Source organism: Telmatherina bonti (genome assembly GCF_933228915.1).
Source record: "Telmatherina bonti genome assembly, chromosome: 5".
Taxonomy (NCBI): Eukaryota; Metazoa; Chordata; class Actinopteri; order Atheriniformes; family Telmatherinidae; genus Telmatherina; species Telmatherina bonti.
This window is the reverse complement of record NC_136623.1, coordinates 23205879-23223054: the sequence shown is the minus strand read 5'-3', so window position 1 is coordinate 23223054 and position 17176 is coordinate 23205879. Positions and strand designations below refer to the sequence as shown.

At 36.5% G+C, this 17176-nt stretch overlaps 1 protein-coding gene across 1 annotated transcript in view; it reads right to left on the bottom strand.

Moving 5' to 3' along the window:
- Positions 1-15419, bottom strand: part of LOC306756378 (dynein axonemal heavy chain 11) — a gene marked incomplete at both ends in the record, with an annotated part of 40054 nt that extends 24635 nt beyond the window's left edge. The window contains 34 exons of the mRNA XM_079241107.1: positions 43-188; positions 277-433; positions 1420-1580; positions 2000-2131; positions 3043-3276; positions 3355-3507; positions 3640-3766; positions 3845-3936; positions 4016-4240; positions 4922-5044; positions 5292-5414; positions 5546-5704; positions 5833-5916; positions 6110-6268; positions 6359-6445; positions 6816-6932; positions 7019-7241; positions 7328-7497; positions 7580-7834; positions 8396-8728; positions 9966-10361; positions 10481-10585; positions 10929-11124; positions 11256-11371; positions 11458-11595; positions 12495-12611; positions 12739-12906; positions 13004-13225; positions 13391-13602; positions 14175-14274; positions 14365-14554; positions 14624-14814; positions 14928-15071; positions 15225-15419. Coding sequence (XP_079097233.1) covers positions 43-188; positions 277-433; positions 1420-1580; positions 2000-2131; positions 3043-3276; positions 3355-3507; positions 3640-3766; positions 3845-3936; positions 4016-4240; positions 4922-5044; positions 5292-5414; positions 5546-5704; positions 5833-5916; positions 6110-6268; positions 6359-6445; positions 6816-6932; positions 7019-7241; positions 7328-7497; positions 7580-7834; positions 8396-8728; positions 9966-10361; positions 10481-10585; positions 10929-11124; positions 11256-11371; positions 11458-11595; positions 12495-12611; positions 12739-12906; positions 13004-13225; positions 13391-13602; positions 14175-14274; positions 14365-14554; positions 14624-14814; positions 14928-15071; positions 15225-15419 — 5750 coding nt within the window. The remainder of the gene's footprint in view (positions 1-42; positions 189-276; positions 434-1419; positions 1581-1999; positions 2132-3042; positions 3277-3354; positions 3508-3639; positions 3767-3844; positions 3937-4015; positions 4241-4921; positions 5045-5291; positions 5415-5545; positions 5705-5832; positions 5917-6109; positions 6269-6358; positions 6446-6815; positions 6933-7018; positions 7242-7327; positions 7498-7579; positions 7835-8395; positions 8729-9965; positions 10362-10480; positions 10586-10928; positions 11125-11255; positions 11372-11457; positions 11596-12494; positions 12612-12738; positions 12907-13003; positions 13226-13390; positions 13603-14174; positions 14275-14364; positions 14555-14623; positions 14815-14927; positions 15072-15224) is intronic.
- Positions 15420-17176: the final 1757 nt, after the last annotated feature.

The following is a 17176-nucleotide window of genomic DNA, read 5'->3' as shown; positions in this document are numbered from 1 at the left end:
ATGAGGACTCTATTCAGAATCTATTCAGCCTCAGTTACAGACCTTTTCTTTTTAGCACGAATGGCATCCTGAATGGTTTTGACCTGTACTGCTACAACTGAGAGAACATCCACAGGAATACGATTGAATTCATCAAAACAGCCCCAAGCTCCAGTCTGGGCTAAACCCTTGTAGATATTTCCTATGGACTTCACATAAACACAGAACAAGTTTAGTTTTAAGCGGAAATAAATAATCCATCTGTTAATATTTCAAACTCTGGTGAGTTCAGCTTACCTTGTAGTCCATCTGTTCAGAGCAGTTAAAGATGTACACCATGACACCCATTGCTCTGCCGAGATCCTTTGTAGTCTCAGTCTTCCCAGTTCCAGCAGGACCTGCTGGGGATCCGCCCAAGGTCAAATGAAGTGACTGAGTCAAGGTGATGTAACATCTAGAGTTAAGTAGGTGTAGATTTTCAGTCATTCAGGTCATGGTAATCGTAAGCTTGAAGGCAACTGGACTTATTTTGGTGTCATTAAAACTTTTCACCTTCTCATCCGAAAGGCATCTTCAGTTTTAAAACTTGAGGAAGCTTTTTGAAAAAGAACCAAAAGGTTTTCAAGTGACAAAAGGCGGTCCAGTTGCCTTCGTTTCAGGCTTCATGCAAATGCTGTCAATGCTGTGAACTTCTATGGATATTGTGATGGCCAGACCAATGGCCACACATATAAAGGCGGTAAAAGCACCACATTGTCAGTTTTCTTTATATTTAAACTTAGTTTAAATGCTTTGGTTTCTTTTTGTTAGCGCGCACATTAAGGAGCCACTGTATTTTCAACTGTTTGCGTTTTGGTTAATCTTGTTTCTTTTTACTGGTGCTGAAGGGACTAGCTTGGGCATTTGGGGGCAGGAGTGTGCACCGGAGGGAAGCCAGTGAGCAGGAAGTGCCACGGGCCTTTGGGAAGACCTCATCTTCAGAGGGGGAGATTAAAAGTTTAGTTTAGTTTCTTCAAATGTTTGTTCATTTTCTTTCCCATTTCTGAGTAGTTTGAGTTTATCTTTTGTTAGTAGTTTTGTTAAGAATAATTAAGCTAACCGTTAGGTTCTGTTTCTTTGTCTAGTTTGTTAGTATGTTTAATGTGTTACCCCATATGTTTTGTAACTGGTCTGATCAGCCAGTATTTAAGTTCTCCTTTGTTTTTTGTTTGTCAGGTCAGTATGTTTTTGTGTTATGTCGATTATGTTCCCTAATCTGTTAGTTTAGTTATTTTCAGACTTTGATTTAGGTTTCGCTTAGTTGACCTCTTTTAAAGGCCTAATTCATTTATATTGTTTGGGCAAATAAAACCCTTTTCTTTTGAAGCCACCTGTGTTCCTCTTCCTTCGCCAGCTTGGTCCCTCACCGATATAGAGTGAAAACTGATAAGCAGCCCTTACCTGTCTGTGAGGGGAGTGATAACCAGACGTGGAGTATTTCCAAGATACTCATATGAGTAAAGGAACTGAGCATCACAGATGTTGATATAGCAGTTCTGAAGCTGCTCATTCCAGCAATGCCTAAGCTGGGAAAGCCACTGGAACGCCTGTGAGGTGATGACCTGTAAGCACACATGGTCACAGTCAAACTACACCATAGAAATACTATGCACAGATGGTGTTTGATCATAATAGCTTAAATGCCTAAATTAAGTTTATTTTTATTGTCTGTAAATTAACTTATGTATTTAAAGGAAACAGAAGCAAGCCCTCTCTTTTAAATCTTCTCTTAAGAACATAAATATAAATTAATGATTCTAAAGCATCATGATGAACTTTACTGTTTATATACAAGTACCATGTCTAAAGTGATCAAAATCTGACTTTTACCCTTTGCAACACATACATTCTAGCCGAGAAGTAAACTGTTGCCATTGTTGTTGTGATTTTAAAATAAACTGCATCCCTTTTGTTCAATACATATAAAATCTGTTGCACCATAAGCTCAGTAGTTACTTTTATGTAGTTTATTTGTGTCAACCTTTTGGGCAATGAGACCAGCAACAATGTCTCTAGCATGGACATCAATGGTGCAGATAGTCATGATCTTCTGTCTGTTCCCTGGGCTGAGTTCTCCCAGCAGCATGCCAATCAACAAGTTGAGTTGAGAAATCTGTTGAAAAAAAAAGTTTCAAAGTTTGACCAAAAAAAAACCCAGAAGATATGAGGAGAATTGAAAACCAAATTCACACCTGGAACTGAACAGAACAGCCTGTTTAGGTTGAATTTTTGTCTCGCTGATGGAAAGTGTAAAAATTAATTTAAATTTAAATCTATGCAGAACATCAAACAGTGAACTTTGTATACTTTAAAGACAAACAAAAGAAGTCTTGACTAAAACATTTCTCAATGTAAATTATTCCTTTTCCTGTATAACAGAGGATCCAATCAGAGCCATGCAGTAGGTGGGGGGAAGAGAGATTATTCAAGCTGCAGACAAGGACATGTTAACCTTTAGTAGCACTGATGAAACTGACAAGAGTGATAATCCAAGTGTGAGCATGATCTATAGTGAGGTTCCAAAAGGCCCAGTCCAGATCATGTGAGAATAAATAGACACTTATTTGATTCATATACAGTACCAGTCTTTTTGGACACACTTTGCATTAAATCCAATAGTAAAGTGTCTCCAAACTTTATAAATAATATATTTATATTTATATTATTTCCAGCCAAAGGTCAAATAATACGATGACAAATAAGCTACATTTGGCTGGAAATAACATTATGTGAAAAGGAGTAAAATATTGCATTAATTTTATTAGATAAATTATAACAAGGCATAGCATTTTTTAAGACACAAAAAAACGGACAAAAAGCTCAAATTAATGATAAATATTATAAACAGAATATAGTGAACTTTTTTGGCACAAGAAAGTTATTGTTAAATGAAAATGTGCTGTAAGCAAGGAACTTTGCATGTTTTCGACCCATAAAGATATGCAATATCACAGAAATTACAAGTTTTTTTAATCTATTTAAATGGACCCTTAAATGTTATTGTTTACACATCACAAAGTTTACCTGCTTCTTGCTGTAGTCTTTTAGTGCCGAGTTAAATCCTTCCTCTAGTCTTCTAAACACATGCTCCATATCATTATTCCACCAGATCTGTGATCCAGTGAGAGCAATTTGGGCAGGAAATTCAAGAATCCACTGCTCTCTGGGTCTATCCTCGTACACAGACACAGCTTCAAACAGATGACCCCTGACACACTTTCTCATTGACTCTTCAAGGCAAGCAAGCCAGACCTCCGCCTAAAATGAATTATTTTTTGTCAGTGACTTAATTTTTTAAATGTGACTCACAAACTTTGACAGTGAATATGATCTTACAGGCCCATAACAGCAGCATTCAGTTTGGAAAGGGACATACTCCCTCTCCTTGCTGTACATCCCCACAACGCGTTTAGGATTATCCAACATGTCATTTTTGGCAAACTCAAGATCTGACATGTTGTCAAAAAGTTTTGAGAGATGGACAGTGACCTGAGTAAAAAATGAAAACCATATGTCATGACAGATTAGTAGACACAATAGCGACATGTAACTATAATCAGCAACATAATTAATGATTAATACTCAGACGAGGAAAATCCAGGAAGTTCTATATAACTTTACCTCCCTGGGACGACTGCCTTTTGAGAGGATGTCCAACAAGTCTGAAGATGAAATAAAGTAGAATCGTGGAAAGGCTATTCTCTTTGTCTCCAGATATTCAGCAAGAGCTTTTTCACAAGAAGCGAATCTGTAAACAAAAAACACAATGATTCTAAGCAGAGATTCTTAAATAACATAGTAAAAGTTTTACAAAATAAACAAGGACCTTTTTTGCAAATCCTCTAACTTCTCAAATAGATGCGGCTTGTTGGTGGCCTCGATGACATTTTTAGTCTTAGCACTGTTCAACATCAGTTCCTTAAACAAACAAAGCATGTTTAAAATGTTGAAAAGAGTTTAATTTACATAACTACACCACTGACATGTAGGTGCAGACCTGGAATTCAGAATCTATTTCTTGGAATCTGTGTGCATCTGCAGGCAGCTGCTGGCAAATGTCATCACAGCCTTTGAAGATACTTTCAAGATAGACCCATGTTCTTTGCACTTCCATCCAGACGGTCAGAACAATGTCAGCCACATTCAGTTGATTTTGTAGTTCCACTGCATGGAACAGGAAGTGATCTACATGCTTGCTCTGACAGACTGTCTGAAGCTGAACCTTCGGAAAAGAAAAACAAAAATGAACATAAGTAAACTACAAAATTTCATTAATTGCAAAATTCAACATGCACACCACAACTGAAACTATGGTAAGAAAATGTAATGATAACTAGATGTCATTACACACACATACATACACACAAATCTATCTATCTATCTATCTATCTATCTATCTATCTATCTATCTATCTATCTATCTATATATATATATATATATATATATATATATATATATATATATATATATATATATATATATATATATATATACATGTATATGTGTTTTTTCTTTTTATCTTTTTTTTTTATGAAACCCCTTTCCACCTCATTGTCATAGCAACCCAACCATTTCAACAAACATGGAGACACTAAAGGAGCAAAACTTTTAATTGTTGGTTGTAACCCTCTAATACATCTGGTGTGCATGTTCAAAGAGCACCATGGTGCAACAATGTCCTGCGTTCCCCAGCGGCTATAAATCCAAGGACTCAATAGGGACCTCTTTAGTCACAGCTGTGCTGCCAGACGAGAGTGCCATTTGCACTCTCAAGCACTAAACTATCTGTCCCTATCACAGACAAATAATCTTGGGAACAAATTTTTTAACTTTGCAACTATTATGTAATTTTTAAATTGTGAGACCAGGTGTTGGGGGTTCTTTGGAAAAAACGTAGGCTACCTGATGATCTGCTAGCATTTCAATAAGCTCCTCATCAAATTTAAGCAATGGCACCAAGGTTTGGAAATGTTTATCATGTGAAAATTCCACTGATGTCCATGTTTGACGTATTTCTGTTACAACCTGAAAGAGACATGCAAAACATAATATTGATGACAAAATGCTCATAATACAAACTGTATTCCCTGAGTGGGTATTTTTTCAAACTCATTACATTTGATACCTACATTATAAAATAAAATAGAGCATTAATATCAGGTAATATGTGTTAAAATACCAATGTGGAATGTTACATAGTATAAATGATAATTACAAAGAGACTACTGATAGTGGCGTGTTTGGTCATGTTTTGTAATAACTGAAGAAATACCTTCTCAATGGCCATTTCTTTGACTGCTTTATCTACTATGCTGCGAACTTCATCTTCAAACAAATGAAGTTGCAATGCCAAAAGCTCTCCCAAGGTGGTACTATCTGTCACAGTGAAGTCCATCTGTTAAAAAAATTATAGACATGACAAATTCTGAGATTTATAGTACGCAAAAAAAATAAATAAATAAAATAACAACAACAACAAAACAATAGTGCTCTATAGAAAGACCTCTGCTGTGTGTATTTAAGCACCTGTGTTGTTCTAATTAGCTGCACCCAGTGGTGCTCTCGTATTGCCAGGTTTTGTAGTTGACTCACAGCCCTCAGTGACGTTAGCAAGTTCTTTACATAAAGGTCCAATCCATTGTACACGTCCCACATTCGAGCGTCTTTGTCAAGCTTCTGTATGTCCTACACAAACAGGAGGTAGGTAAACATAATTAGTTATTAGGGGCATCTGTTACAAACAGCAATGGCGCATGACAGCAAAACAGCAGGAGAGATGAGCTAGTGTGATGTAGCACTGTGGGTGACCTCACCTTGGCAAACCTCCTCAATTCTGCATCCATCTGCTCTACGTTTATCTGCCTCCATTTGGTCATTGTCCAGTTTTCTACACTGCTCTGTACAGATAAAGACGCAGGCACAGGGGTCAATGGGCTGATGAGGGTAGCATGTATTCAAAGACTAAATAACCCCAAGCCCGGGGTCATGTAGGTCAAGTCATTTAGGTACAGTACAGTAGGCCTCCAGCTGTATTCTAATATTCAACAGAATGATTACTGTTAAGCTTAGAATACAGACTAAGCTACTTGCCTGCACATATACCACAAGATCCCACAGTTCTTTTAGGACAGTAATCTCTCGTCTACAGAGCTTGATCTCTCTGTAGTCAGGCATAGTTATTTCAAACAGGGTGGTAGTCTCTTGTAGCTCTGCTACTTCTCTTTCCATATCCCGGATTGCCTTTTCTGACTAATAAACACATTAAATTTGTAATTCTTAAAGTCCAGTAGAATAGAACATGATTTTCATTGTACAATGAAGCAATTATTAAACTATTACCTTTTCCAGACAACCATAGGGATTCACTGCATCGTGAGTGAGGGGTGCTGTTGATTTGAAAAGTGCCCTGAATTTGTTTTGTTTTACCTAAAAAATAAAGGAGAAACGACTTTGGGATTCTTATCGTAGGATAAAGCATTTACCATGCATTTCAATTCAAGTTACCTCGAGGTGAGAGCTATACTCATATAGACGTGATGCAGTGTTTGCATGTGTTCACATTTGAAGGCTGTTCCAGTGCTCCAGTTGCAACATTATTTTTAGAATATATGAATAATGATTATGCAGAAACATAAAGACAAAGTTAATAACTGAAAATATAATCTAAACTTTTGACTTCTTGGAGGTATCTCCTGTTTCTGTTGTTAGTCATTTGAAGACTGAGAAATAGAAATTTTGGAGAACCGCTTTAAACTTAAACAACCAATTTGATCTGAACTGGTTAAATAAGTTTCACCTCAAAGTCCATGCACCGTCTTCTTAAAACCATGACTTCTACACCCTGCATGGGTGCAACTTCATGCCTCACTTTCAAGGCCAGCTTTTTCACCTCATTCCATTTCTCTGGGAGCTCCTGTGAACAGAATTATTTTGATTATTTGAAGCCTAAAAAAGCACAAAATTAAAATGCTGAGAAAATGATCCCTTTATTAATCTTACCTCCATTTGAGTGTAGAAATGTTCAGGTATAGCTACACCATAGCACTCTAGAAGATTTATTGTGTCTCTAAGAGGTTCAAACATCTTATCAGTGGCACTTTGTCTGTCTCTAACAGCCAACAGGTGACTCATAACCTCCAAAAACCCTTGGTGGTCATCTCTACGAATGGGATGGTTTAGCCCCTCAACCGTGGCTTGGAGAAATTTCTGCAGCTCATGAAGACTGAGAGTGAAAGCTTACAAAGTGAGAACAACTTATTCAAAAGTGGCTTGTCTTGCGTTGAATCGTTATGCAGAAGTTCGTTTTACCTGTTTGTCACATATGTCAGAAGGTGCTCTTTGAAAAGCCAGCTCCACTTTTTTATTGTGTTGAGAAGGCTGGCTTTAAAGAACTTGATATCCACCCGAAGCCATCCGTCAAACACTGTGAAGTCTTCCAGCTGGGAAACTTCACCAAACACATCCTCATAATAATCAATCTGTGAAATCAAGACAATATAAGACATGAAAATTTATGTTATAAATAAATAAATAAACATGTGTTTTAGATGTTTTTTTCACCTGCTCTTTGAAGTTAGAGATTGTAGGAGGGTTCCCAGGAAGCATATCTGCTACATTAGTCTCAATCTCCTCTGTTGTGAGAACTCGTCCATATCGGAGGAAAAGGCTGAGAAACTCAGCCCTGTTATCTTGCCAAAGATGGGCATAGATATCAAGCTTTCTCTGGTACTCTGCAGCTTTTTTCAAGACACTGTCTACTCGGTCCATTATTTCTCGTCTCAGGTCTAATAAATCTACCATATCATCCATTACATCCTGTGATACAAAAAAAGAATTAAAACATCAGGGATATTGAAAGCAGTATATGCCAAAGTATACACAATAATGAAACAAAATATAAATATACTTCTAATTAAACAATAGAAAATTTGAACATTCTGAACTTAAAAATTTGACTTGTATATGTTTTGGCAATTTAAAATATCCTATTAACTTTAAGTCAGACTTACCTTTCTAAGACTATAATCTAAGAGAGACAGCATCTGTTTGTCGGATATGAAAATATTTCCTCTGGTAAAGACTTTTCAAAAGTCAATCAACAGAATTGTTCATGTAATTCTGTTCAGTAACAATTACTAAATAGATAGTGTTATAAAGTAAAATTAGAATATTTGAGCTTGTATGCAAAAGTACACTTTGTTCATTTTTCTTTTATGTGATTTTATGAGAATTACAACTGAGGTCACTGTGAACAATCAATCAAGCATACTAACAATGTTTTGTGCTGTCTCAAACACTGTATTAACACTTTTTCAGAAAAAGTAATACCTTCAAGTTAAGTGTTGACAAAAGCATCATGTTCTTTAAGCAGAGTACCTGATAACTCTCCATGCTCAAATGGGAAGCAACTCTCCTGATATTCACTGAAGTCTTGAATACTTCTCCAACCAGTCCCTCGATCAATTCATGGAGGCCATCTCCTGCATCTCGATCCATTGAGGGAATAAAGGTCATCCCTGAGCCATCCAGCATCAACCGAGTCTCAAAAAGAGGAGCCTGGTTCAGGCATAGCTCCATGTTTTCGACAAAAAACTGAAGTGAGTGGTTGATGTAGCCAAAGAGTCCCTCCACCACCACCTCATCTATGAATTCAAGGTAGGATTTCCATCCTTCTGAAGTAGGGTCAGCATGGAATAGGAGCATATTTTCCTAGTAAGATATTAGAGAAATGTTCATTCAATAATTCATTCTTTTACTGCTTAGTCCAATTAAGAGTCGCAGGGAAGCTGGAGCCTATCCCAACAATCACCAGGCAAGGTAAACCCTGGACAGGTTGTCAGTTCATAACCAGAGAGATATTAAAAAATGTTTAAATGTTTTGTCTATTTGATTATAAGGGATGTTAAAGGTGGAGTATGTAAGATTTTCAATATTTTCAAAATTAATTAACAAAAAAAATAACTACAATCATAATTAGATAGGTTTTTTTTAAACATGTAGGTTCCAGTCGGTCCATATTTGATGTGTTATTAAATTACAAGTTTAATTAATGACAAAGACCCTTCTTAAATATTTGCCTACCAGTAAAAAAAAAAAAAAGTGCTTTTTGTCATTTGTCATTAATTAAACTTGTAATTTAATAACGCATCAAATACAGACAGACTGGAACCTACATGTTCAAAAAACTATCTAATTATGATTGTAGTTATTTTATTAGTTAATTTATTTTGAAAATATTGAAAATCTTACATACTCCACCTTTAAAGGAAATTGAACTTATTTTGAGCTGTTGCTTCATGTTAATAACAACTTAAATATTTCATGAATACAGTATAATTATCTTACTAAAATAATGTCAATATTTTCTAATATGTTAAAGAATACGTGGAGGTCAGATTATCATTACCATTAAGAAACCTAAAGTGATTACTAAACACAAACAATGAGACATTTAGTAAACATTAAGAAAACTAGAAGCACTCAAAGAATGCGGACCGCTTCAAAACCATTGTAATTTAAAATTTCAGACAATGATTCTGGAAATTGCTTTTAGTTAGAAGATTTAATGCCAAAATCACTCCTATCTCTCCATGGTGAATACTCATTAGTGAAAAATTCCTGAATCCAAGCAGCAATCTGGATCAACCCAAAGTCAAATTATTTGTTCCTTATATAATTTCTGAGAGTTCCTTAAAATGTATCAGTCAGTCCATATTTTTTAATTATGTTGCTAAAAGACATAGAAACCAACATGACCTCTAGCTTGGCAGAAGAAATAAAACAAAAAAAAAGATTTTAAATGGCCAGTGAATAGAACTCTACTTTGTGCTATATTTGAATGAAGATAAATGTATCATTGCAACAAGCTCTTGTAGAACAATGTGTATACTCAGGCTTTAGTACTCACTTACATTAGAGAAGTTTTTGTAAACCCAGCCATACACACCTGCACCAGCTGATGTACATAGTTGTCATCCTTCATCATAGTGCTGTACTTCTTATTGACATTGTCTTCCCTGTCATCCAGCTGTATGAGTGACCCTTTCTTGTTGTCCTTTCTGCAGAACATGGCCTGTTTACTCCACCCCTTCATCACGGACTGAATGGCATCACAGTTTCCCTTGGCCTTAGTGATTCGACATGCAAGGTCTTGAACAAGGTCCTTGGTGGTTTTGATGAAGTTCCAGCATTCCTGATCTTCCCATGTCAGGCACGTCTCTGCCTTTACCAGCTGCAAGTCTATGGATACCATCTCTGTTTTGATGAGTGGAAGTTCCACCTCCAACACAGTCAGCTTTAACTTGTTGTGCAACTCCACTAAAAGCTGCAAACCCCTTGTGAACTAGAAAAAAAAGACAAATTGGAAAAAGGACTATGAAGTGAATAAAAAAAAGGCATATCGCGTATTTAATGTAAGTGAGAGGGTGTAAATTATTTTAATGTAACAGGTTCTTTTCTTACCTTGGTGAACATATGACGCTTTTCAAAAACAGTTAATGCAGCAGCAGGGATGCTGATCTGTCTGCGTGTGTGAAAATACTTCATATCCTTCAAAACTTCAATTAGCTGAAAGATGAATGGATACAGTGAATAACTCAAAAACAACATGCGCTGAAATATCTATGAAATACTGTGGAAAAAGGACTACCTTTAACCACAACAGGGTTGTTTTTAAACTAATTATTGAATCTTTTTTAATTGTGAGAAATTAGGATTGAGCCAAAAAATGACTGACCCATGTGAACATATGAGCTGCACCAGGGTTTTTTGCTTGTAAAATATTATTAATCTTTTCCTGTGTGTAACTGACAAAGATCTGTTTTGGTCTCGAAGGGATTTTAGTAGCTAACAGCAATCTGACATGATTTCAAATAACAAGATTTTGCATTCAGAACACTTAATGAGTTACCTTTGGATTGAAATTTACTGAGATCAGGCCAGTTGAGTCATTTCTACGGATGAGAGGCTGGTTTAGGTTTATCAGGCAGGCCTGTTCCAAACCACTGCACCAGTCAGAGTAAATGTCCTCTTCATATTGGTCCAGAAGACTCAACATCTCCATGTATACACAGTGCTCATTCACCATCTCCACACCTTCAGTAGGACTAGAAAAATGACACAAAAAGTTGTCTCGTCTTTTTTTTTTTTTTTTTTTTTTTTTTTGTTTAGTTTGACTTAAAAGTTATGGTTTTTAACTTGAGTTTTTAAATTCTATTTCTAAAAATTTTTTACTAACATGTCAAACAGTAATTTGAATTTTTCCCATGGTGTTTGAATGCGTTCTTTCAGCATTTTTGTCCACTTTAAAACTCCAGATGTATGCGGCATGTTCTTCACCAGACCACTCTCCATCTGTAAATATAGAGGGAATCAAACGCTAACTTCATCATTTCTATTGTAAATGTAATGCATTCTACTCATATGTAGGAGGAAAGCACCTGTTTCAGCTGAGACTTGAAGAGATGTTCACAATTTTCGAGTTCTTCTTTGAAAAGCTGCTGAAGCTGAATGAAGGTAGAACTTAACATCTTTCTGATCTGTGTTTTCCCCAGGAAGGGCCCAGCAATGATTAGCATCTAAAGAATCCACACAAATATTCATGATTATATAACTTTTTTTGTTATATAAATTCACATGTTATTTAGAATAAAGAACCAAAAATATATTTTGTAACAGCATCTACAAAAGAGTAGGAAATGAGAAACAACTATGTCACTTTCTTTGAATTGTGTCATTTTCTTTAAGCATTATTTAAGCTGTCAAAAATATAAAACTCCCAGGGTGCGCAGGCCTCCAACAAGCAGCTTATTTTCACCCACATCATAAATCTTTTTAAAAATTCCTGTCCATCCAGATCACAAAATTGATTAAACCCCAGATCACTGGGGTTTAATCTATTTTGTTCTCTAAAATCAAAACTATTGAAAAAAAGTTAGCCAAAAGGGAAAGCACCAAATAAAAAAATGTTCAGTGATTTTTAACACCTCTACAAATGCTGTTACCAAGATAAAGCAACTTCATACTGTGGCACGCTCCAATCAAAATTAATTTAGCATCCGTCTTGTATCTTGTCTCTTCTCTGAGCTCTTTTTAGCCAGGATAAGTCAGCCTGCTGTTGATACTTGTCTTACGTCTTGCTCTGTAACTTTCTCTCCTTATCTTTCCTTCTTTTGATAATAAGCTCTTCCGTGTCTTTCATAAATAAGCCATGGCACATGTTTAGAGCATCCAGTATGTTGCAATAAAGTTATTGGCATGTGACATAAAGTAAATGCAGCTGTAACATGATGCCACAAAAAATGTAGTTTCTCTGTCTAAGGGACAGAGCAGGGTAACACCATCAACACCAGGGCAACCCAGGAATGTACATAATAAATGTTAGAATACCATTAAAATGTCTCAGAAGCAGTGTTTTAAGGTCAGAAAGTTACGTGGTGCTGTTTTAAGTGCCACCCCGCTATTTAGTCTTGTTTACCTTTAAAGCTGATTCCAGTCCTGTGCAATCCTTAAAAGCCAAACAAAGCATGTTGGCAAGGTGGGATTCAATGTCGGCAATTCTTTTACTGAAATCCTTGAATTCATGTTCAAAACACTTTTAAAAACAACAAAAAAAGAAAAATGGTATTTAATCACTTGTGTAAAATACTGGAACATTAAGCTTTTATGTAGTAGTTGTCTCGTCTAATAATGCAAGAACCTGCAAAAACGAATAGTTTTACCTGAGACTTTAAATCAAGTGGACTGTTTTTACTGTTCTTCAGTGCTTGGCAGTGGTCACTGAACACACTTTGCATCCTGGCAACATGCTCATTGTAGAGCTTCCCTTTGAGTCCTCCAAATTCCAGCTTCTCCAACCTCTGAAAGTCCAGCTTGGTTTCAAACAAGTTCTGCCGCATTGCAAAAGAAAAGTCCCACAAAAATATCATTAAAAAGAGGCAAGTTCAATATTGTGCCTTAACAGAAAAGCAAAAAACATTATCTCACCTCCAACTGTAACATGCGATTTAAGAATTGGCTGAAACGTGAAAAAACCATGGTAGTTGGGAAATCCCAGGGTGCATGTTTCCCTTGACAAGCCAGCTTCTCCCTCTGGGTCTGGTAACTCTCTTTGAAGCAGCTAAGGACTTTAATTACCCTCTTTACCATTTGTAGACTTTCCTCTGGATCCTCTCTGTGCAGCAGATCTGCACTAAGGTATGAGGAAGCCTACAGGGTGAAAGTGTTTAAATGTGTGAGTTTATGTATACATACACACACAGCTCACAACTTAAATCAAAACAATGTAGACAACTGACTGCAGAAACAGGTCTTGTCTCTGAGTATATTTGCAGTTATATCATTTATTTAACTACACTAAGTGACCGATCTAACCTGTTGGATGAACAAATTGCAAAACTCCTGTAGTAACACCACAATGCGTGCTGGTTTTTGATAAGACTGACAGTTGGTCCAGATCAGGAAGAGTGTGTGGAACAGAGCAGGAGTGTGTGCTTGCATGTGAAGAAATCCTTTCTTCTCCAGTTGAGTCAGTTGTGCATTTAGTGGCTGGAGATAAAGGTCAATGTCCTGAGCCTCTTGAAGTGCTTTGTTTTTTCCATGTTTGGAGAAACAAAAAGGAAAATTTTAATGTTACAAAATAAGAAACCAACATCAAATGTTTGTTAAGTACATCCGTGGTTCTCAAACTCAGGATCTCTAGATCATTTCAGAGTTCAGAGTCTAACATAAGATTACAGATTATTGTAAGAATAAATTATGCAAACAATTATCAAATAAATTTGTGTTTTTTATTAGGACTGTCAAAATGAAGAAGTTAATGCAAGACTAATTTGTGAATCACCATGTTAATTTTTTAACACACAAATGCATGAACAAACTCATGTACTCATGCGATAATAATAATCCAAATTTAGTTTAATCTCTGTGAGAAAAGATGATTTTGGGCACATAGGTGCTTTTGTGACTGATGTGACTTTTGTGATGTATAGCAAAATTAAATACTCATTAGATGGGTGAGGGGTCACAAACACTAGCATAATTTATCTTGGGAATCATGAGTCAAAAAGTTTGAGAACCACTGCTACAGTGTATCAAACATCTGACAAGATTCAAGCTTTGATATGACCTCTCTGAAAAAGAAGCCAACTACCATTACCATTAGACACATTTCCAATTAGAGTCTTGATTGTCATTTGATAGCTGCTGTCCATCATTTCCAACATCTTCGCCATAGTATTAACAACAGGCCTCTGAAGCTATGAGTAAAAATTGAATGAAAAAAGCTGAGAGGATGGATTGAGTTTCATCAAATGGCATTGTTCAAAGATTAGGGTGAAGAACCTTACCTGGAAATAAATACTCTCTATATTGGTCTTTCTGGAGGCCCAAAACTTCAGCTCTGCATTGGGCTCTGGATTACAGCCTGTCATAAGTAGGTCTGATGAATCCTCCTTTAATATTTTCTGTATCATATTTGACCAGTTGATGACGTGGGTCTCTATGGTATGAACCAGTGTCCTGTCATACCTGTCATGCCTAAGAAGCAAAGTAAAATTACTATTAGAGTAATGCTAAAGATATCAAATAGTTTGTGTGTCTTCTTACATTTTAAATGAGTATGTTTTTTCCATCCACTCTTCCACAGCCGGTATAGGGAGGACAACTTTCCCTAAAACCTGCCCCTGCACGACCGATGTCTTTCTGCAAATGTGCTCAACATGTCGAATGATGTCTTCGGACATCAAATTTGTCCAAATGTGATGGTTTTTCATGTTTGTCAGCAGGGGAACACATACCTTGTCCAGAAAAACAGAATTTATCCTCTAAAAATCAGGCAACACACAAAACTGACAACAATTTTTTTTTGTAATATTATATATCAAATGTTTGATAGACAGTATAAAACCACCTGCTCAACTGTGCATAACAGCTGCGGAAGCAGTAGTGAAGACAGATGGCCAAAAAGCAGAAGTTCCCTGCAGTTCTCAGAACTGATGGGAACAGCTCTCTTTTTATGAACATAGATGTGCGGGTTATGGGCCAGAGGTGGGATCTGCATTTTAAACAATATAGAATTTTTAAAATGAAATATGTCATATATGTCCATCAAACATAGCATATGGAAAATACCTTGTACAAAACAAGCTTTCAAACTTACTTTACAGTTTATTAATAATATTTATCGTAGCTTCTTTATCAGCCTTACCTCATTAGAAGCTAGCAAACACTCCTTTTTTGATGTAAAGAAAATCACCACTGACTGCTTTTCAAAGAAGTCTTTCAGGAGAGTTTGAAACTCTTCGTTGACAGCATTCTTCTGCCATGTTTGGCTTTGAAGTCGCAAAAGACCACATACTTTCTCCTCGACAAACTTTACTCTGACGTCTTCAAGAAAACACATTTTCTTCGTCAGATATTACTGACCCACCACCATGACCAGCCTGTCACTTCTCACGACGAAATGTAACAGAAGACAACATATCTGGGACAGCTGAAAATTTAAAATCCTTTAAATAAGCTCTCCACTTTGTCAAAAATACGTTTCAAGTAGCTGCATGGGCCCGTCTAACAGAGCGAGCGTGGGAGTTGTAAAGCGTCATGTTGCTAAGTAACCGCCACTGTCTTCAATCAGTGCCAGCGGGTTACCCATCTGACTAGCTGCAATATGGGATGAATTCTGTCTTTTCATGCAGCTGTTCATTTTTTTTTTCAACCGGTTAAACCCATAGCTCAATAGTCTGTGGTGCTGAGGGCATAATTCAATCAAATTAAACCTCTACAGAACCGTGAAATGTAACTAAGTGTGTGTGTGTGTGTGTGTGTGTGTGTGTGTGTGTGTGTGTGTGTGTGTGTGTGTGTGTGTGTGTGTGTGTTTAATATTTGTTCTGTTGGCTAATTATCTGAAAGTTTGTAAAAAGTTGCAGAAGAAAAGAGAAGCAAAGGAAATGCAAGAAGTTAAAAGCTTTATAAAAGTAACATTCTGTCAGAGTCAACAAAAAGGAAGAAAAAAATCCTTGGTTAATTGCTATGATGAGAGAAAAAATTTAACCAGAAAGTTGTTTTTTTTTCTTTTCTGGGTAGTAAACAGACAATAATTTGAACAGTTTTGATAACTTAGGTGTACATCTATGAACCCTAATTTGAAGAACTGGAGATGCAGGCAGTAGTAAAATCCATGTGATATGTGTGAATTCTTTGCCGTCTTAGCAACACAACACACTGTCACCAATCTTTACAAGTTACTTTACTGCACATAGTTCCAGAGCAGCGCAGTGGTTTCATTGCTAAGACACAAAACATGCTTTGTACTTTTGGGTGTAACAGTGACATTTAATTAGCTGACTGATTTTTTTTTTTTTTTTTTTAAAAACAGTGAATATATTCTGTAGCATAATACAAACTAAAAATCAGTTTTGATTAACACTGATATGAGTTCATACAGTTCCTACTAATGTACATTTTACTGTAGGTCAAGTACAGCCAGAACAGAATTCATTTTGAAATGTGTCGAATGGCATGTGTATAAACTCCTCCGATTTGCAGGTGGCACCACCATTTTGGACCTCATCCCAAACAATGACAAGACCACCTACAGGGAAGAGATTGCCTGCCTGTTGCTATGGAGCTAATAACAAGTTGAGAGCAATGCATTCAAGCAGTTAAGATGGAGATGGCTCCTGATGTAATCTACACACTCATTTTACTCAAAAAAGTCAGCACAGATGTTAACATGTTTGGAACATCAGTCATTCCATTTGCTAAAAACCAGAGAGCTGAAATAACCTGATATAGGATGTGTTCATAAAACTATCATGACAGGGAGGCAAATAAAGGTCGGCATCTTGTATTTAATGCACAAACATGAATCTGTGTCCATGTTCATGAGAAACAAATAAAGATCCACTATATTGCTTATTTCTGATTCGAGAGCTTCTGTTCAAGAATGTCTCCATGGATTCTCACTCTATCAAGCAATTAATACCAATTTATTTAGACACAATACAATTAAAATCTGGCACCATATCTGCCACATCGACAATTTTCCTGCCATGCTGGAAGCCTTGTTGGAAGCCATTTTGGCCTTGCTGAAAACGGCTTCTATAGCCAATGCTTGTTGTGCAGTCTACCACCAAAATTCAATTAGTTTAGGACTGGCAA